This window comes from Sinohyriopsis cumingii, unplaced genomic scaffold (assembly GCF_028554795.1).
Source record: "Sinohyriopsis cumingii isolate HCF-2022 unplaced genomic scaffold, ASM2855479v2 utg000160l, whole genome shotgun sequence".
NCBI classification, from domain to species: domain Eukaryota; kingdom Metazoa; phylum Mollusca; class Bivalvia; order Unionida; family Unionidae; genus Sinohyriopsis; species Sinohyriopsis cumingii.
In genome coordinates this window covers 1,192,029-1,215,177 of record NW_028315873.1, presented here as the reverse complement: position 1 = coordinate 1,215,177, position 23,149 = coordinate 1,192,029, and the positions used below count along the sequence as shown (strand labels likewise).

At 33.9% G+C, this 23,149-nt stretch overlaps 1 protein-coding gene across 1 annotated transcript; it reads left to right on the top strand.

The window, feature by feature from the left end:
* The first annotated feature begins 3,447 nt into the window (after positions 1-3,447).
* LOC149774625 (chymotrypsinogen A-like) lies at positions 3,448-22,878 on the top strand. The gene is made up of 6 exons (XM_089944953.1): positions 3,448-3,466; positions 6,762-7,002; positions 12,717-12,832; positions 16,069-16,233; positions 20,651-20,827; positions 22,757-22,878. Exons 1-6 carry the CDS (start codon positions 3,448-3,450, stop codon positions 22,876-22,878), a joined length of 840 nt encoding a protein of 279 aa, XP_089801079.1.
* The last annotated feature ends 271 nt before the right edge of the window (positions 22,879-23,149 follow it).

Below are 23,149 nucleotides of genomic sequence, written 5' to 3'. Positions count from 1 at the left end.
AATTCCAAAGATGATTACATCAAAATTATATCAGATCTCTTATATTCATTTAATACTAAAGAACAGACTGAACGAAGTAAAATTTAAAGGTAGCAGTTTTTATTTGTTATACAACCAATACAGGTGTGATCGAAACGGATTCATTCAAGCATGTGGTATTTATAATGGTTCGTGTTGAAAATCTCAATGGACGTGTCCCCGATTAAGATCTTTACTGGTCAACTGCCTGAAGACTCTACCATAGATAATACTGATGAACATGTGCCTGAAGGATTAACATAGACAGTTCAGCTGGTCAGCTTTGATTGGGAAGAGACACTTGTACTCGTCATTGACGCAGATTTCAGAGATCGGCTTTTCTGAAGGCGAACGCGGATCTAAACAGCCTCATATCCCCCCCGCCCGAAAAAAAGAGAATACTTTATCCTAGCTGTACAGCTTTCACTAAGTGGATTTACCATATCTCACTTGCAGCTTGATCATGGTCGACGCCAGGAACACTGCAAAAATGTTTTGTTTCAAAACAAAATCAGAAATATACGAAGGGCTGTACCAAATGTTAGGTAACAAAATGGTGTGTGCTTCTATCATCTGATGTGTTATTGTGCTAGATTTAAAAGAGCATTTGCATCATTCTAAATGGCACAAGTAGCTACTTCGCTTGGTTTTCAGCATTTAGAGTTCAGTGCTAGGACTGTTTGCAATGGGATCCAAATAATGATTTTGGGTGTGATTGTTTTATGTCAACGGCATGATATCCTAGTGTTAGACATCACCCTAAACTTCGACACTTCAAACATCATAGAAATAAGAAACATATTGTTAATGCTTAGTAAAAACATCACAAATGCACATACATCATTTAACATGGTTTATAATTGTCTGGAAATATCCATATTTCTAAGACCAATTATTCACTCAAATATTTAATCCATTCTCATTGTGGTTTCAACGCTCACGAAACATAATTACAATAGTGCCTCAAAATTGGAATGATTCATAAGTTGTGTAATCTATAATAGATAAGGAGTATTTCACATTGTATTTCTACTTTATAGTTATTCTGAATTTGTACGTTGAGCATTGTTTGTTTCCTCAGTGAGGCGTGTCATTGCGCCAATTGTTTTCGTAACACAAACAGATGTATCAATCTAGTTATCCGTTCCTTACTGCAAAATATGACTTCACAAACGAAATATAGTCAACAAGGGTTGTTCTTTTACTCCAAATCAGGTTTTTACTTTGTTAAACTAATGTTTGTTGTTTTGCATGTGGACGAACTCTCTGTAATAACATGTCCGTAATTTCAACAGCAGTTCAATGCTTCTCATACTTTACATTTTTTAAGAACTGTATAAATCTACAATATTTATGTAGTCATTTATAAAGTGTTGTAAACATTCAGCCAATCATGTGCAACAACGCGTCAAACGTGAGCTGTACTTAGTCGTCCATGCCGTTAAGATGACAGAAAAATAGTTAACGTCTACGGTCCCTTGTTTCTAATACTTCCAACCATTCTCTCCGGATTCAGGATTTTTCAGTTTCCGTTAACTTTCGTAAGGGTTTCGGCTCCTAAGTATTAACTTTGGATTCGAATATGTAATCTCGAAACCCCAGTTGTGTAAGTCACACGGTAGACGTAATTACGTTTAAACCATACGTCTAATAACGTACTCACACCTACCTACACACTAAACCCCCATCACCACCGCACACCCACTAATACACCTCAAAACACACACACTGTCTCTCGCTATCTCTCTATATATATATATAGGATATATTTGATGTTTGATTGTGGCAAAGGATGTTCTTGATGTATGATTGCATAATATTGAGCACCAACCAAGGTGTGTATAAGCCTTTGGCCACTCTAAGCAGTTACGCCAACGGATTGGTCGTGACAAAGATAATGTGTTTTGTATGATATACATCATCAAGTTAATGTTTGAGATATGATACTAAATGCGAAAGGTAGTGTTTGAATTAAGAATGGCAGTGACAAATTTAATGATTGGTGTATCACATATATCTCCATATGAATGTATGTGTGTTGTATGATAGAAAGCAGCAAAGTAATCTTTCGTGTATGATAATCAGTGAGAAAGGTATTGTTTGAAATTGTATACCGGCAACTTTAGTGCTTGATATATAAAATATATAAACAAATGTCATGCTTGCTGTATGATAGAAAATGACAAACATAATATTAAGATGTAAGATAGAGATTGACAATTGTAATATTTAGGATAGTACTTGTGTATATTCTACTTAAGGTAGCCATATTTTCAAATTGCATCTATCAAACTGGAGAAAAACGATCAACGTGACTAAGTTACTTAGATTATTAAAAATGCAAATCACGTTATTGCATCATGGAGACAAGTTTGGTAAATATGGTTTGCAAAAAGCCATTATTTGTATTGCATGAACGAAAAGAAAATGTACCTTGATCTCTTGGTCTTCAAAATAGTTTCTAAATAGATCGTTCAAAGTGTATACCCAAATTTCGACTAGAAATAATGTGTTTATATCAACTGTTGATGATAAACATTATAGACGTAGTTTGGTTATAAAATGTGCACTACGACTGGACTCTGTGACCAGCCTACTATCGTGGCGTAAGCGTGCTCGAGATAGTTAACATCCTCTCTCTCTCCCTTCTTCACACGCGCACATGCACACATACACTCAAGGGTTAACTGATGACGTTCGTGTGTAATCTAATTGAGAACGTTCAATGATCACAGTGAAATAGGCCATATTAAGGCAATTTAACAGATTTAGACAAGGTAGACGAATATGTATCCTATGTTTAATTATAAACTTTACATTTGAGATCTTGCATCTAATATCTGAATGGATCTAATTATTTGACCAGTTTTCAATTTTATGATTCTGAAAAACATCTGTTCAAGGATGTTTCTCATGAGGTTAAAGAAAGGTTATGATGATACCCATTATAGTCATTGACAAAAAGTTATTTCGGTCCAAATTCTGGTTCCAGGCAAAGCACAAGCTCCTCCTTCCCTTCTAATTCATTGGCTGGTCCGTTTATGGCACGTCACAGAACGTCAATATAACCTGAGGTTTCTTCATATCCAAGCATGTAAAACATATGTGCGGTATTAGAGAAACTCATGTAGACGAAAGAGATAATTTTATATTAAGAGTTTGTATTATTACGAATTAGGTAAAATAAAATACATCAATATGCATGCCGTGAGATCTCAAACATGGATAATTCTCGCATGTTTGGCATTCATGTCGCACTGGTGCAAATGCATTTGCTGTGAATCGGTAGTTCACAAAACTGGCAATGGGTTGGAAGAGACAATTGTTGGAAATAAAATGTCACATGAAAGGCATGGATTGGAGGGGAATAGATTTCACCTTGCACTTAACATTCCCTCCCACCGTGACATCAGCGAGAATAAACACACCATGAGAGCCGTCACTCTAGGTAAGTAACATTACAGCTACTATGTTTGAGCGTGTATTGGCCCCACGTCAAAATTAAGAAACAAGTCAAGCAATATCAGATGATTCCAGGATTGTTGAACTATCTTCTGACGATATGCCGTTATGTTGCATCGTATGTTATTCTTTAAAAATTTAAATAATCATACATCTGTAATTAATAATCATGTTTGAGTGAACTATTCTGCTTTTAATCTTTCATAAAAACAACTTTATTATAAAACAGTCTCATGTCAAGTATATTGAAAAATCGAGTAATTTGATAGGGTTGATTACGTTCTGTAATTTTGTAATATGTAAATTGGCAGTGGCAAAGGTTATGTTATCCTTGAATATCATGTTTGTGTATACACATGGGATGATGAAATACGATATCTTCAGAAAATAAGTAGATATATATTTTTAGTTAAAGTAAAGAGTTGAAATTCAAATGTCTGTATTGTATCAATCATTCATATGCTGTAATGTGGTTTAAAATAGCTGTTACAACTGTATATATATATATATATATATATATATATATATATATATATATATATATATATATATATATATATATATATATATATATATATATATATGTATATATATATATATATATATATATATATATATATATATATATATATATATATATATATATATATATATATATATATGCTGAAAATGTATATTTAATCTCCGATTGTTCGAACTATTTGAAATTGGACAAATGCTTGTCCACATTGTTTGCCTGTGAGAACATATAAATGTAGTTTGGATTATGATATGAATATTAAGAATGAGATAATTTAAACAACCTGATAATTGTGAATTATATCTGGAGAGAATTTCACGTTTCTCTTTCTCTCACACACACGTACACACATTCATGCATACATGCGTTCGTATACAATCAAACTTGTATACTACTATTAACGTTTTGGTGTTCCATATCCGACAATAACTTGAGCATTATGTAATCAACCTTATTTCATGAAATTTCTTTTAAAAAATCCACCTATGCACAATTCGACAAGGTTCATTTGTTGGTGTTCAATGTTAACCTGTCCATTTTGTATTTAGAACCTAGCGTTTCATGTTCAAGTGAAGTGAAATCGTGATCAAGATATTGAATCATGGTGAATATGTTTATTGACATAAAGAGCTTTTGTTCAATAGTCCGGGTCAAAGGGAAGTCAGAGCAGACCCCCCCCCCCTTACTGTATTGGGTAATCTCTTAAGACATATTTCACAGCTTAAATATAAAAGGAAGTTTCTTCACATTCTGGCACTTGAAATGTATATGAAGTATTAAAGAAAACCTCACGTTGTTGAAAAGATAATGTTGTAATAAAAGTTCTCTCATGAAACACATCAGGACGCATGTATTCGAATCTCTGACGTAGATAATTTGTTTAAGTCTTATATTCATGTCGCACTTGTACTGTGGGTATGTTGTGGATCGAAAGTTCACAATACAGATAATAGGTTGAGACAGAATATTGGTGAAAACTAAAAGCTACGGGTGACAAAAAAGTATATGGAGGGAGGAATATTGATCAGTCTGGAGCTACACCAAAGACCGAACCCATCAGGAACAACTCAATGTTAAATCAGCCGTGTTTTTTTTAAGAAAATTATAGTTGTTTTAGAAGATTATAACTATCTACGAAACGACGTTGAATATAAACCACATAGGATGGAAAAAAAAGACGTTTCTTTTCACTTAACATCAACCTCCCACGTGCAATCCACGAAATAAAGATGGATAGTCTCACCATCAATTTAGTTTATCGCTGCAATCAGAATGGTAGAATTCGTTTGTATTTTAACCGATTGTTGGACTTAGCTACATATTGTGATAATAGTCAAGAAGACTAATGACGATATCAAATGAGGGACAGACATTTCATCTGCAATAATTCACATGCTATATTCGTAACTGTCGTAAACAATAGTAGAAAGAAATATGATAGGAACATCGCCTAATGGTAGCATTGTTGCTACAATACATTAAGCACACGGACAGCATTTAAAATGCATTTTTGATACAATACATTCAGCTCAGGTATATCACCTAAAATGCAAAGTAGCTACAGGGCAGTTAGCACAGAGATAACAGCTAAAATTCATTGCTGCTACAACACATGAAGCACACGGATTGCTCATAAAATGCAGTGTTGCTACAACACGTTAAGCACAGGTATAGCACCTAAAATGCATTGTAGGGACAAAACATAATGCACAGAGATATGCACCTCAGTTACATTGTAGGTACAACACTTTAAGCACAGGTATATGCACCTAAAATGCATTTTTGTTGCAACACATTAAGCACACGGATAGCTAATAAAATGCATAGTTGCTACAACACAGTGAGCACAGGTATAGCACCTTAAATACATTACAGGGACAAAACATAAAGCACCGAGATATGCACCTAAGCTACATTGTAGATACAACACTTTAAGCACAGGTATATGCACATAACATGCATAGTTGCTACAACACATTAGGAGTAGCTATTAAAATGTATTGTAGATTGAAAACAGTGAGCACAGCCATAGGACCTGAAAGGAATTTTTGCTACAACATATTAAGCACACGGATAGCACCCAATATGCATTGTAGCTACGACAAATTAGGCACAGGAATAACAGGTAAACTGAAATGTAGATACATCACAGTGAAAACAGGGATAGCACATACAAATGCAGTGTAGAAACATCACCTTACCTCAGGGATATGCACCTTAAAAGTATTGTACACAGTATTGGTAGGCCAGTCAGTATATACCGACACACACACAGTGACATATATATATATATATATATATATATATATATATATATGGGGGGTGTGGATAAAATAACCAGTTTTAACATAGACAACTGGGGTAGCCAAAGCAATGTAAGCGGATATAACAGACTCATTGTTTGACCAGGAGAAGACGATCTTGTTAGTAGCACCTAAAATACTATTATGAGATTCATCTGACCCATCTGTCAACATTTATGTTGGGATAAGGGTCAGTCTCAATCGCCTTTCAAACAGTTTGAATTTTTCACAAACACAAACGTCTAGACATACTACATGCCTTATGTTGATCTCATATACGAATGGATATAGGTGGTTATTTACTGTCGAAATGCTTTGTATTTTGAATTATTAGTATGAATCACATTCACTTACTGTGTTAAGAGACACATTTTTCTCCAGTCATCACTTAATACAAGCACACGAATTTCTATTTAGGCAGGGATGTCACCAATTGTAATATAATCCATCTCCTTCAGGACCTGTAACCTGTGGGAAAAGGCCATTGATGGAGCGCGGCAAGCGGGATGTGACTGAGGAGAAGCAAGTAGCTCCAAGACCAAAACTTGAGAAGATAATTGGAGGAAAGAATGCAGTCCAAGGAGCAAACCCATGGCAGGTTGGGATCAGACGTCTTGTAGGCACCATGTATGATAGCCACTTCTGTGGTGGTACTATTCTCAGTGAATACTGGATCCTGAGTGCTGCTCATTGCTTTCAGTGAGTAATGGTCTGTCTGTTGTTTTCTTTACATAAGTGTATAGTTTGGCATAAGTATATGTTATATATTTGCAACATTGCTTCAATTTTCCGTATTGCCAACATACGATATTTATGAATTGTTATCAGAGTGACATCTTCATTGGAAAACATTCTATCACAAAATATAGGCATTTAGGTAAAAGATCATTTCAATACATCACATCACTGCTGTTTATGATATAGATGTAATCTGTTGAATCGGATTTTCACTCTCCAGATTTGAGGCCGTTGATTTCATTTAACACTTTCTCGTGTCTTAAGCATTTCAATTATGAATACGATGACTTCAATAAGTCGGATATATAAGAGTCATATTGATGAAAGCTACACTGATTTTTTTTAATGTATCAAATTCGGACGACTTAGTGATACCGAGGTAGAAGTTGAGAAAGCTCAGCCACGGTTGGTGTCATAAATTGATCGACTTGATTGTGAATTAGTTATTTCAAGATTTTAAATCATATAACATTTTTTTTTTAAATTTGAAATAACGTCTCTAGATTTTTTCATCTTACCTCCAAATTTATACTCGGTTTTTCTCTTAGGAAAGAGAGGATTTCCTTAGCATCAGTAGATTTATGTGATACAATTACCAGAATTTATTAAAAATTAAATTAAACTGTGTCCATTCTTCCTGTCTAGTCTGTATATATGGACATGAGACTAACATATGTCGTACATGAAGATTGGGTCACTGTACCCCACTGTCCAGAATTTGATAAAAATTACCTGAAAATTGTACCAACGATGTCAATACTAACACCTTACCACTGTGATCAAACTTATAATGTGAGTGCAACTGCAGATGGGCAGGATTTAAAGCAAAGATTGGTCCTTGTCACCTACTTCTCAGATTGTATTCTAGATTGCAAAAAGCAATAATTACGTGCATCGTCGATGTATTAAGACGAAATGTACACATTTGTATTTCATGGGTTGAAAATGTGTCACGCATCAACATTATGACCTACCTTTTAGTATTTAAGATAAAGTGGAGACTATTAGCGTTGGCTCTAATTTCAAAACACCAACAGTTGCTATATAAAATGTGATTAAGAATGAAAAGTTTTCACACCTACAGATGGATCACTTGCACTTATTTAACGGTGTATTCTGCAAATAGTTGGCAAGGCTTTAAGACACTGATCCATTGCACATATTAATTTGGTAACAGCTCAAATTTTCTAGATTAAAACATATAGATAACCAGCTAATGCGCAAGCCGGTTCAATTTCTCCTCTACAATTTAAATAAATTTAATTTATAAAAGGTGGAAAAAACATTGGAACAATATAGAAGATTCTATCACATTTCAAATCCAACCTGAGTAATCGATGATCCAGATTTTCTGCATCTTTTGATCCAGGTTTCACCATGTATGTAAATTGTAAGAACGCTTTAATATATCGAGAAAATGAAAAAAAAATGAACAATATTCAGTCATTTGATGCATTTAAAAATTGAAGAAACATTAAAAATCGTTTTGTCTATCGATATTCATTTTAATAGTCCTTGTTTACAAACGTAGGTTACATTTTCCTCTCATTTTGCAAGCATATTCTAAAGCCAAATAAATTGATGGGAAACATAACACATTGATGAAAAAGATAACCTATTGATGGGATGCAAATCACATTGATGGGAAGCATAACACATTGATGGGAAACAATAGAAATTGATGGAAAGCAGATTACTGTAATGGGAAGCATAACAGATTGAGGTGAAGCAGTTGCCTTGTTCACTTTATGTGCTCAGTTAGTCATTTACCAGAGGAGTTATTCAATGCCATTTAGTCAAACGTCCATCTGTCATTCATCATGAGCCTGTCTGGGATTCAAATATATTAGCAAAAATATAGTATCACCTTTAAACTAATGGGACGATTGCCATTACACTGTACACTATTCTTCTTGAAGGTCGTGCAATGAAACGGTGCCCTTCATGCATCCAATATAGTGAATGTCTTGGTATCAGTACCATCCCAAATAGATGGTAATATCAAGATGTACGTTTCATGAAAAAACTCAAATAGAAACATATTTGGTCCTAAATGACGTTGGAGTTGATGTGAGAACTAATGAATCCTCTTTAGCGACCATTGGAACATCTGATCACTATTGTACTGAACAGATGGTGATATCAATATATGATTTTCACTGAGAGTCTTATAATGATGTTGATTGGGTTCTACAATAAAACGGTAACACTTGTATATCCAATATGAAAACCACAGTGGCGATTTTGGAAAGTAGTATTGTTTCTAATCTTTCTGAATTGATTGTCATAAAATTAACAGAATGGGATTTTCTATAAGAGACTATGTATAATGTTTAGTTGGTTCTAAATGAAAACAGGACTGATCTGACACACATTATGTCTATCACAATGGAAAAGTTGAACGTTTTTCATCACAACTCTTTCTGAGCAGATGGTCTTGTTGATATCTTCTCCTTCAAATACGTTACCCATTTCCACTAACGCTAGCTGCATAAGTCCTACTATCTAACAAAATCCAGCCCTCTCAAAGGCAATAGCTTTGTATATAGACAAAGGGCAATATATCCCGCCTAGTACTGCTAGTTTTAAGGTCCCACTAGTGAAGTGAAATTAGTATTCACTTTGACTTTCAAAATCCATGCCCATCTATTGAAATATTTTGTTACTTTTCAGATTTATTATGGAATTCTCAGCATATTGTATGCATTGTTTTCTGTATCGGTTATGTGTTATTTGATTGCATACCTACACAAGGCCACATATTAATAGAACATGTTCAGTTTCATGATCATACAGGCAATATTTTTCTTTATCACCCTGAATTTAGCGGAGATATTTTTGGCATTTTTTTAATGTAGTTAACTCTATGAAAATCCTTTGTTTCTAATTTCTTACCGTGTCATTTTAATAACAAGGTATGCTGAATGCAAACATTCAAAGCTAGCAAGTAATATCATGTCTCATATATCGCATATATGAAGAGTACTATATCCATCAGCTCTAATTCATCTTAAATGATCAAAATATGGATTTCTTATATATCGTAATCACTTACGTATTCACAATCATCTGAATTGTCATTCTCAAGTAATCCATTTCCTACATATAGTGGATCATAACGAGGGAGTTTCTCCTCAGACTGTATAATGCTGCAGCAGATCTTATCCTACTGGATCACCTCTACATGTGACCTTTGCAGATGGCCTTGCTATCTCAACGATGCAAATCGTCCTACTGTATCACTTAAACGTGTGCCATTTGCAGCTCACACGTGTACTCACATTCCATGCCACTCGATTACAATATCAGCATAACGAGCAAAATAGTATCATTCCTGGATGAATGGTGCAACCAAGTTTTGCGAACAACATAAATATCATTAAATCTGCCACTAAAAAGGATGTGACTGTGTATAGAAATGCAAGTTTCATTGTATGCAAAGCCCATCTGTTACCAAACTTCGACACTGTCAGTAACCAGTACTACACAGGCCTTCATGTCAGTATCTTGGGGATGAACGTTATCATGAACGTCTTCATTTTTAGAGCAACTGTTTTCAGAACAAGTTTGTTATTATGGCTGTGTAGTAAATTAAGCAACTGAAAAAGAGAAATCAAACAGGTATGTAAAATTCAGCGAATAATTTATTTGCTTAAGACACCATATGGAAATTTAAAAGTAACTTAGATTAGTCTTCTCTAAATCCCAAAGAATCCTAAAAGTTATATCAGAAGTCAAAAGGTATAGAGCATACAGAATGGATTCCAGTGGTATTCTGAATGAATTACAAATCTTGAATATGCTGATGTATCAAAAGCCTTTAATGAGCCCCTCTTACATTGTTTCCATGGACTGGTTACGAGTAAAAATAACACAATTTCCATTTGAGTGCGTCTGTCACATTGGTAGCCGTCATTTATTCTTATAATTCTATGACAAAATGTTGGCTAACATTCTATCATGTTGGAACATCCTTCGATCATTGTGGCTATGATGATCTTGGTCATAGCAAAGACCTCTCTGACTTTTCATTCTTTGGCCTTCGTATACCTTAATCATTCACACTGTTTTCCAAAGTGGAAAATATCATTTGTTATGTTAAGCCTGAATTTCAAAACTTCAAGCTTTCAACACTGACTTTGCTGAAGCGGAAACTTCTTTAAAACAAAACCTTTCTCCTGATCACATCTACCTTGGCATGCAATTAATTCCATGGACTCTCTATTGAGCCAGTCAGCCTTCCGTTTCGATGAAATGGATCAGCAATCCTTATGATGCAATCCAGTTTCGTCATCAAGAATCGTTTGCCATCATTGTGCAATAGAAAAGGAGACCTATGACTTCACTCTTGTATTAACACAATCCAGAAGGCCTTCAAAGAGGAACTATTATGTAAGATCAAGTGCTATCTAAATTAGACTGGGCATATTGTGGAACTCAAACATGCCTCTTTCTTGCATATATACCTGAGAAATAGCACATAACTCCTCAGGACTTATCATTGTGATTAGCACGCACATTCAAGCACAGCTCCAAAGCAGCAAGCCCTGGATCTGGTAGGTCCAGTCTCATTTGCACAAGCAACAATCAGACAAGGATGAGATCAGCACAACCTCCATATGAACACACTGTACATCTTGAAATGGATTCACCCATAATTTGTATGCGATAAGATGATTTCCTTTCTTTTTTCTTCCCACACATAAACCCTGTCAACTCTAGTTGTGCAGCTTGAACTCAAAAATCAGTAGAGAGGGTTTACCTTCAATATGTTGCACTCAGAAATTACCAAAGAAATACGTTGGGACATTCCGTCTACCTATTACCTATTCTCCAAATGAAATGTGATATGGGAACGTATTTGAAGGTGACACCCAATGTTTTGCAGTATGTTTTGTTTCTGCCAGGATGCTTCAAGAATGTTCACCAGTCGTATTACTTTAATACACACCAATCCTCCCCACAATGCAAGCAACGATTCACACGATTAGCGGGACCTGTAGGTGGAATGGAGCGGTAATGTGCAGAGTTGTTGCCCTTGTCTACATAACATGGACATAAAAGCAGCCAAATTTCCATAATTGAGCGGGCAGTTATGAGGAGATAGTAGGCATATATATTTGATTTTAATGTAATCAGGTACGTATTCTAGGAGAAAAATATTTTATTGGAAACTGTACTTGCAATAAAGGACCTATGATATTTAGTTTGTCATAAGTAGTGCAGATTGTACATTCACTATGGCTTGAAAATGTTCTTGGATTACTTCTTATAATGTCCAGTTAGAGTTATTATTAATTGTTCTAATCTCACAATCAATATGGCTAACATAATGGCCATCGTGACAGCCTTGTTAATGCCTCTTCCCTTAAATTGACTGTCATACTGACATGGTGTTTTCAAAATAAGACTTTTATATGATGTCTGACTGTACCACTTATTGGTCATCAAGAAATGCATGCTACGCCAGACATACGGGTTGGTATTTTGAATTTTTTCAAACATATTAGTGAGTTTTTAAGAAGAACAGAAAAGTAAAATACGCTGACTTCTCTTGGATTGCTTCAACTGTTTTGGACATTAATTTTAGGTTTCCCATTCCCATTCTTTCTGTCATGAAGACGATGTCTACTTGTATAAATAGCATGTGCAATTTTATGTTTCTGTTTCCATAGAGGTCTCAGGAGTGATGAAATCGTTGTGAGAACAGGTGACCACGATAACACGGGTTATGATAGCCATGAGAAGGAGTTTAGGATTGCTTCTTTCTTCACCCATGAGCGATATAATGGTAACCGCGGATGTCTATCTCACACTTCGCTGTATCGCATTATAATATAGATTGGATGCTGTACCTGCTTTGGGATAAACATGTTATAGCCCGTAACCAGACATATTACAAGAATATTTCCTACATTGATTCAAAAGGATTAAAATATTCATTATAGTTTAAATATACTGGTATATACGTTTGATAGTTTTCTATCAGTTACATAGATAATAGTTTTTGTAAGACCATTTCTAATCATGATCCATATTAGAGACATATGCAGTTAGCTGGCTATACAAAGCTTAAAAAAGGCATATATTATGGAAGTTGACGAGGAATACGTCGCTAAAGGCATATTCTATAATATAAAAGACCAATTCAAAATTGATAATATAAAAACATGTCTTATGAAAGAATAGAACAATTCAATATGAATAACGTAAAAGCATGTCATATGATTGAAAAGAGCAACTCAAAATGAATAATATGAAAGCATTTCCAATGATGGAAAAGATCAATTCAAAATTAAAGATAAAAATCATGTGTGAATAGAAATCAAGGCAACACTTGCAATATGATTTTCATTTTGTTGTATTTAATGTCATCACAATCATCTGTAACATGAAATGTAAATTAAAAGAATGAGTTCTACTGTTTGCTGTATTACGATTTATAAGGGGAATATTATCATGGTCATTTTATGTCTAGACTTAAAAAAAATGATTTAATTTAATGGACGTTTCATGTCTTCATCAAGTTTATTCATCATTCATCAGAGATACAGATATTCAAAAAACATTACTAGGTCATTTATTTAGAGTTGTGTGTAAGAGGGGTATTTTTCTGAACAAATGCACTCATACTCTGCTCAGAAATCTTCAGTGAAAATAACATCACATAACTAGTATGACCAAAAATGATCATATTTCTACAGCTATGTGTACATCTGTGTTTTTAATTTGATGGAATGAATTTAACTGAGTAAAAGGTAAAGACTGCATAGGGATTTAGGAGATGAATGAACTAATCTTGAAGCAGGAATAAATACATATAACAATTAATCTTTGTGAAATTATAATGCTTCTTTTCAATTAATTCTTATGACAAAACCATTGCCAATTAATTAGTATAACTGAGTGATATGTTCTCCCTCATTAAATATACGTTTACCAGTATTTATTTTACATTATTTGCAGATGTTCTCATTTTTCATGATGTATGATTATCGAAAACATGTGTGTGCATGTTTTGCACATTCCTGTGTGTGCATGATTATTCCATGTGTGTGTGTATGATTAGTGCATTAATGTGTGTGCATGATTATTGCATTTATGTCTGTGCATAACTAGAACATGCATGCGTTTCCATGATTAGTTCATGTATGTTTTTGCAGTATTAGTGCATTCATGGGTGCGTACGATTAGTACATGCATGTGTTTGCATGAATAATGCGTGCATGTGTGCCCATAAATAGATAACTAGAGGGCCCCGTGTGACCGAGAAGTATAAAGCTCTCTCCGTTACGGATCTCTACCATCTCTGCATGATTAGTGAATGCATGTGTGTCAACGATTAGTACATACATGTGTGTGGATGATTGGTATGAGCATGTGCGTGCATGATTAGTGTTTTCTTGGGTGTACATCATTAAGCACATTTCCATGATTAGCACATACATATGTGTGACCTGATTAGTGCATATATGTGTATGCACGATTAGTGCATTCATGGGTGCGCACGACTAGTACATGCATATGTTTGAATTATTAGTACATGCATATGTGTGCATATCTAGAAGAAAAATGCTTTTCCATGATTAGTGTATGCATGTTTGTACATAACTAATGCACTCATGTGTGTGCATGATTATTGGATGCATGTCTATGCACGAATATTAAATGCATGTGTGTGCATGATTGGTGCATGTATCTTTGTGCATGATTATTACAAGCATATGTGTGCATGCTTATTGAATGTATGTTTGGCATATCTAGAACAAGCATGCTTTTCCATGATTAGTGAATGCATGTGTGTGCATGATAAGTTCATGTATTTGTGTGCATGATTAGTGCATTCATGGGTGCGTACGATTAGTACATTCATGTGTTTGCATGATCAATGCGTGAATGGGTGTCCATAACTAGATAACTAGAGAGCCCCGTGTGGCCCAGTGGTCTAAAGCGCTCTCAGTTAGGATCATTGATATCTCACCTGTGTCTGCGTAGGATCGAGTCTAGGATTCGGCCAATGTGGGTATGTGAGAAAGCTTGCCTGTAGCTTCTCGTGGGTCGGTGGTTCTTCCTGGGTTTTTCCCGGGTTCGTTCTTCAACATTAATACTGGCCGCGTTAAACCCATCAACAACAACAACAACCATAACTAGAAAAAGCATCAGCTTTCATTATTAGTGCATGAATGTGTTAGTATGAAGTACATACATTGGAACAGTATAATTATTATGATAGAAACATGGCAAGTTAAGCAAGTAAAATATTTTATTTTTGAAACGCATTTATGTTTCATTTCATTGATTATGATGGGCAAAATAGGTTGATTTGTTATACATTTTGGACATTATGGCAGTTGTTAAGTCTTTTATAGTATTACCTTTTAATGATCTTTCTGAATTTTATTATTTTACCCTGCCATTATTCGGATTGAATTTTAAAAATATTTCCATGGATATGCTGAAGCACATGACACCATAAGTCTAATGATTAAGTCTTTTAATTGCAAAAAATACCGTCTTTGAGGCTGGAAGCAATGTAGATCAAATGTGTCAAAGTGCCATATATTTACTAATGTTACTGTCAGCTACCAAATTTATTTGTTTGAATGTTTATTTCCTCTTTCATATATGACTCTTGGAAGAGATGCATTATAATCAAACTATATATTGCAACGGGACTGATTTTCTAATGTTACTGTCAGCTACCAAATTTATTTGTTTGAATGTTTATTTCCTCTTTCATATATGACTCTTGGAAGAGATGCATTATAATCAAACTATATATTGCAACGGGACTGATTTTAGTGTGATGCATCAGTAGTATATTATTAGTGTATCAAACAGCTCTCTGCGGTGCTGCACATTGGACCTATATTTGCAGTAAATTTTAGTTGAAAAACACTTCCACATTCTATTTAAGATGGTCAGTACAAAAGATATGAAGTATTTTCAATTGATAAGAAATGTACAACGGGTTTCATCCTGTGTTTGAGTCCAGAATGTATTGATACTAATTTTCATTAATTATAGATGTAAATCATGATTATGACCTGGCACTTCTTAAGATTCGACCCAAGGATGGGCGAGGCATTGTGTTCAATGACTATGTACAGCCAGCATGCCTCCCACAAAGTAACACTGAGTACACAGCGGGAATGCAGTGCCACATTACAGGATGGGGGAAAACGTCTATGAGTAAGTAAAAGCTTGCTGGTGCTCAAAACATTTGCTGCTTACATTTCTGTTGAAATGTAGGTACGATATATTGACAGTTCTAACATAGTTACCTCGAATTCTCAAATCCATAAGGCATTGTCCCGATTATTTTTGTGTGTTTCATCCCCACGCAATCGACATTTACGGGATAAGGTGTATTGTGGTTTTTTTTTTTTTTGCTAATTCTTGCGTTTGTTTTTTCGTTATGCCCGTTGTATATTGGAACCTTTTCTACCTACACATATGACATTTGTATTTGATGTATCTCGTCAGGAGTAACTAATAAAGAACTTAGTGTGACCTGATTTCTGAACCTGCCGTTAGGTAACATGTAAGTTGTCATCAATTGTTTCAATACACTCTTAATACCCTTTATTCTATTACACTTGTGCTCATAAATAATTGGTATGTGGATACATATTAACATAAAAAACGTAACTATATACAATTATAGCCCTCTATACAATCAACCTTTCATTTGTTAGACCGTCAACAATTACACATATAAAATAAGAATCAACCGTTTTTTGTAGTCTTAGTTTTTTATGTAAATCTTCTTTACTGGACAATTACGCAGTGTTACATTAACACCTGAGCAGAATCACGTTTTTGTAATATTGTTGTGCAGAATGATGATTTGAGCAAATTTATTTCATTCAAATGATTCTGTATTGGAAATAAAAAGTGCTTTAAATTAATATCCCTGGACTTAGAGGTTTGGATTTATAATGAAGTTCAAATAAGGATATATGTTTTGATTATACTTTTTTGTGATTCCGTAAAAGACTACTCGCACATTGTCACAACACAAACTTTTTTAGATTTTTAGAATTTTAGAATACCGCTAAAGTTTATTTAGACTGTTTTCATTAGGACTTGTGTTAAAAATTCTAGAATAGTCACAGTAAGTCATTTTTTTATTGTCACATTTTATTCTAGGAAAATAAATTATTTGTTGAATGATACAAAGCTTGTTGCTTTTGAGTATTTTTAGTACTTATTATAATGCCTTAGGTTTGTAATAAGCAGTCGCCTATATACAATGACCCGTTTGACTTTTCCCCATTGGTGGCTGATATCACATGTTTGACTGTGTTGTGTAAAACCTGGATGAAGTAGGCATTTACCCAGTGGCGAGACATACACAAATGTTAAGTGCTACCCACTAAACTGAGACTTAGTCATTTACCTAGACACACAACCATTGGATTAAATCCTATCCAAGCCAATCGGAAATAACGGTCTCGGCTTTACCTTTAGAACATTCTTAACTCCATTGCATGGCATCAAGGTTTCCATCAGCAGGTGCACTGTCAGGTACTCCAAATGAGCTTTAGCCGTGTAGGGATCCATGTTTACACGTAAACACATAGCCGTATTTTAATTAAATATATGCATCACTGAAATTGATCATATCCATCATTACAATTAATCATATCCATCAGTTGAAGCTTTTACATTAATTTAGATATTGTGATAATGTATGCTATTATTATATCATGAGAAAGGATGAACGACAATACAGGTTTCAGATGCTGCATCCCTAGGTTAAACAGGAGGTCAAAGTTTACAATTTCATATGTAATAAGGACGCTTCCCTGTAACCTGAAATCCAGATGCAATAACTGAGGGATAGTGATCATAGTTAATGCTATGTTTCACAAATAGAATATATAGCAACATGGATTTGAAACATATTTGCCAACACGGGGGTTCGTGATGATGTGAGTTGACGTTGATACTTCAGAAACAAGTTTTCAATATTTGTAATAGGCTGTATCTGTATTGTTCTGCTTCTCCTAAAATGTTACTAATATTTCATTTGTATTATTTGTTGACCTTTTTAATGTTGTTTTGTAATATATATAAACATATATATATATATATATATATATATATATATATATATATATATATATATATATATATATATATATATATATATATACATAATGCTTAATTGACCTTAGGCTAAAGTCAAGTTCAATAATAATATATAGTTAACATGTTTTGTGCAATTGCGGACTAAATATCCCAATCATGATCAATGTAACCATGTTTGACATAATTTGAGTTAAAATATTCAGTTTTGACTCTGACACTAGACACTTCTAGAATGGAAGTTTCCATAAATGCCAGAGTATCTCCAGAAAATGGTGATTATGACGTAGGGCAAGAAGAGGGGTATATAATTTTGTTCATCTGAACATGATTCATTCTTTTCTTAACATCTTGAAGAAGAATTGGTTATATTGTTATATCGGGTTATTCATTTTTGTGGAATAATGTATTTAAATTACTATTTATAGGAAATGCAAATTGCTCGTCAATAATATTCTTGGACCGGAGTATTTGGAATTATCTTGAATTGAGACAAGGACATTTTGGATTATAGTATTGTGACAAATTCAAAGACTTAGCATATCAGGAAAATGTAAGTCATTGGAACACCACCATGTTCAAGAATTCAGGAACATGAACACATTCAACAATGGAATTTGTTCGGAATATCACTATAATTCAGTTAGATCTTTAACATGTGGATGTGTGATACAAAATAATTAATTAGTGTTATTTAATTTAGAATGATGTAAGTTCATTGTTTCATTTTGAATTATAATCTAGGAAACAATTCATTTGCTAAATTTTACAAATCTTATTGGTTTTCGCTATTAGTGTTCAAGAGTCACAACAAAACCACTAACTATATGACTTGATAAAACATCTTTGTAGTAGCCACTCAGCAACCACTGGCCATATGACTAAAAGACAGAGAAAGCTTTTATATAACATCTTTGAAATAGTCACCCAGCCACCACTTGGCGACCTGACTAATACAAGATAAATTCTTTATATAACATCTTTGTAACGGCAACTTTGCAGAACCTTATCATATTTTTAGACTAGTTTTCTTGCATCATTAAAGACGTTACATTGATATTAGATATAATAAACAGAGGTGGTCATGAGGCCAGAGGTCAAAGATTTAAAGTAGTAAAATCTTTCAAATGTATTGTATATCAATTATGCCAATCTGCCAACAAATATGGCTTCCATTACCATGAATAGTACATTATTGGAATGACTTGTCTGCTTGACTTAACCTGAAGAAATCATACATGTATCAACCCAGTGTCGGTATCTATCAGGTTTGTACCATGACGTTGATTTTCCAACTGCAGTGGCTACCAATAATTAAAATAGATAATTCTTGAAACTAATTATCGAAACTTACTTGAAAGAATTTTACCAGGTGTGGCTCATACATGTATATATTGATATTGGTATAGATATTGATATAATGAATACACTTTACCATCGATATATAGGTGTGGATATTGATGTACTGTATACATTTGCATATATATATATATATATATATATATATATATATATATATATATATATATATAGGTATAGTGACTGAATACAGTTTGCCATGAATATATATGCTAGAAAGATGCGATAAATTAAAATACCATGAATAAACTTTTATGGGTGTTGTATATATAATTGTATTTTTGAGTTACAAAGTCTTAAGATAATTTGACCTGTTTCAGTAGTTCACAAATTAATGAACCTTTTAGTGGCATCTAATCAGGAAATCCAAATAAGTTAATACTAAAAATGTTGTAGGTTATGATAATGATAGCAGAAAGCAAAAAATACCAAGAAAGGTATATTAGAGGTTTTTGTACCTTATTAAAGCTTGACTCCTATACCAGCATGTTTTCTGAAAATGTAAACTCAGAACTCTAGGAGAGTGACATATGACTATGATAGTCTATTACGTTTGGAAGAACATCCTCTTTGCAGTAAAATATGGGGATATGGGATTGCTAGAATATGAATGAATTTGCAAGACAATAGTCAAAATACCCAAATTAGATTCAATCTATCGAGTCTATACACTTATCTCAAAGCTGGGTGGATCATTATACTGAGAATATGATACTAGGTAATTTAGATTTAAAAACTGAATGATAATTAGATCTTATAGTTTTCATGGTGACAAAAGCTTTCCAAATAAACACAATGTGATATATATTTCACAGTGTGGACCAAATTAGCTGTTATTCTGAGCTTTAGATGTTCAACTGAAATAGGTTGCTTCCTTGGTCGGGATAATTCTTTAGTAATTTCTCATACTCAGAGCATAACTATCTTGAGAATTTAACAACGAAGTTCATCACGAAACAGGGATATGAGGACTGAATTACCACCTATCGACACAAGTCTCATTGTATAACGTGACCATTATATGATAAAAACATTGTTATTACCGATAAGTGCGAATTCTTAAGATAATTATGCTCTGAGTAATTGAATGTCTAATCATTCATGTAGTTGAGCAGTTTATAGGAAAATATATTATTAGGCTTTTATACTTTTCCAGGATCGCTTCCAGACATACTACAAGCTGCCGTAGTTCCCATCATCAGTGATAGTGAATGTAAGCGTGTATACAAAGATCGCATAACTCCACGGATGTTTTGTGCTGGTTACTTGTATACTGGAGGTGTGGATAGCTGTAGTGGAGACAGTGGGGGACCTTTTGTGTGTAACATAAACGGTAATAATGTATTGCTAATATATTCCGTTTTCATGTGGGAGTCTGCATTGGGGTCATCTACAGTTAGAGTAGTCAGTTCTTTGAGTGGCAGATCTGCTACCCGTTAGGATTTTCCTATAACAATTACAGAAGCAACCCTTAGGTGACAATCTTACAGAACAAAAGCGAGAAATACAAAAAGATATAATCAATGATTTAAAGTCCACATTTTGCCTTGCAAAGTTTTGTCTGGATCTTGGTTTTTATATTCGAGTCAGTGTAATAACACAAGTTTCGAGATGGCTCCTGTGATATACGAGCTGTATATATTTCATCCAGGATCAACAATACAGCTAGCAAAGACTGCATTTGAAATCCTATAAAAATCTGACTCTTCATTTCGAAAGAGTTCAAATGTAAGGATTTCAATATGACTGTTGCTGTGGTTATGTTTCACATCAGATTGGCACTATTTTCATTTAAAACCAATTAAATAGAATATGCTGTCTTATGGTGTCAACCCTATGCATTTGTAATGCCAGTAGCTGGTAAAGGAAAGTAACATTTCCATTGGTCAGAATGTTACCTCGTGATCAAAATGAATTGCGTTTATTTCTATTCGAACTGAAAGGATTACTATATTTTTAAGAATACCACTTCTATAAATAGTCAATAGTACAGCATAAGACATACACTGTCAGTGAAGGCAGATACGAAGCATGTGTTAAAAGAAAATATCATTCTAACAATATTTTAAAAAAAATAAAGGAATAAATTTGGCTTTCATTGGTTGAAGGACTGGTATTATGATGACCTTATTACGATAAATCAGGACAACCCAAAGTGCTATAAATAGCTACGTAACATTGAAATTAGTCTGTATAGTTGACTGCCATGGTGGCCAAATTGGATGTCAGAATGGTATCATATTTCTATTTTCATTTAGGATTGATTAGATAATAGAAGCCTTACATTTGAAAATTCCATGCTAACACAAATACACACGAAAAAGGTTTGAGCATAATCGTATAACATGATCATAAATCTATAGACGTTTACACTGTCCAGCATTAAAGGAAAAGAAACAGTAGTTATTAAAACATTAATTACTTTAAATTGCAATGGTTGCTACTGTGATGTAGCCACAATAACATTCTCAGTGAGGTACATCACAATAACATTCCCAATGAGGTACAGCACATAACATTCTCAATGAGGTACAGCACAAGTTTAAACTGAAAACAAAATCATATGGCTTACAGGCAAGTGGTGACAAGGGAGGGGGGGTAGGATTAATTAAGAAAATCCAGAGGCGGAGGAAGCATGTTCTGAAGGATATATATATCTATATATGTATATGTATATATATATATATATATATATATATATATATATATATATATATATATATATATATATATATATGCTTTTATGGACATAAGCAAATTCTTGACATATTTAGCATGGATAATTCAACTACTAAACGTACTCATGCATGCAGTTGCACGCAGTTAGTCAAGCATTTTATCAATGATCCCGTTCAGTCTGTTCCTACTAATGATTTGCTCCTCATGATGCAATTGTGAATTACCTTTCTTAATCAGGTGTGGATGTAATGGAGAACACCCATAACAATCACCTTTTTATGGCAGGCTTATAAAATTAATTTACGAGTTCAAGAATAGAACACCTATATGTCACAGAAAATCATTTTCTAAATTTGTGATCATTATCTTAGGAAAATGTAATATAGAGATGTCACATTCATTGCATTCCTGAGGTAGTATATTTAATAGACCAATTCCCAAAGTACCTTGAATAACTCATTGTATTACGATGTAATCTGCTTCATACATCATCTCCTGAGAGCTCAAAAATATCATTTAGTTCTTTATAGTTTTCAAAACAGACATTATATTGTTATTTTACAGTTGAAACTATTGTTTTCAGGTAAATACACAGTTATAGGAGCCACATCATGGGGGGATGGATGTGCCTTGGCTAATAAGCCCGGAGTCTATGCAAAGGTCACAGAGTTCCTGACATGGATACAAGCAAAAATGAAGCTATAATAAAATAAATGATGTCGGGTCTTACTTAAGCATGAAACAAATTGTTTGTACCGTTACTCATATCTGTATGAGATATACATAATTCTCAAAGGGATGTGGCCACATCGTCTTGAGGAACATCTATTGTAGATTTGTTATAAGATGAGAATAATGTAAGATAATAAAAACTATATTTCACTAATCTGAACTTTTTATAACTTCAGTCTGCATAATTGTTTTATCATAATGAATAAGTGTAATCAATAAATATCTCTACTTTGCAATATATTTG

Bases quoted from the DNA above. Each gene is read 5' to 3' on its own strand.
- LOC149774625 (XM_089944953.1), top strand. The intron at 12,833-16,068 runs GTAACCGCGGAT...CATTAATTATAG, and splicing joins CACCCATGAGCGATATAATG to ATGTAAATCATGATTATGAC. The intron at 16,234-20,650 runs GTAAGTAAAAGC...ATACTTTTCCAG, and splicing joins ATGGGGGAAAACGTCTATGA to GATCGCTTCCAGACATACTA.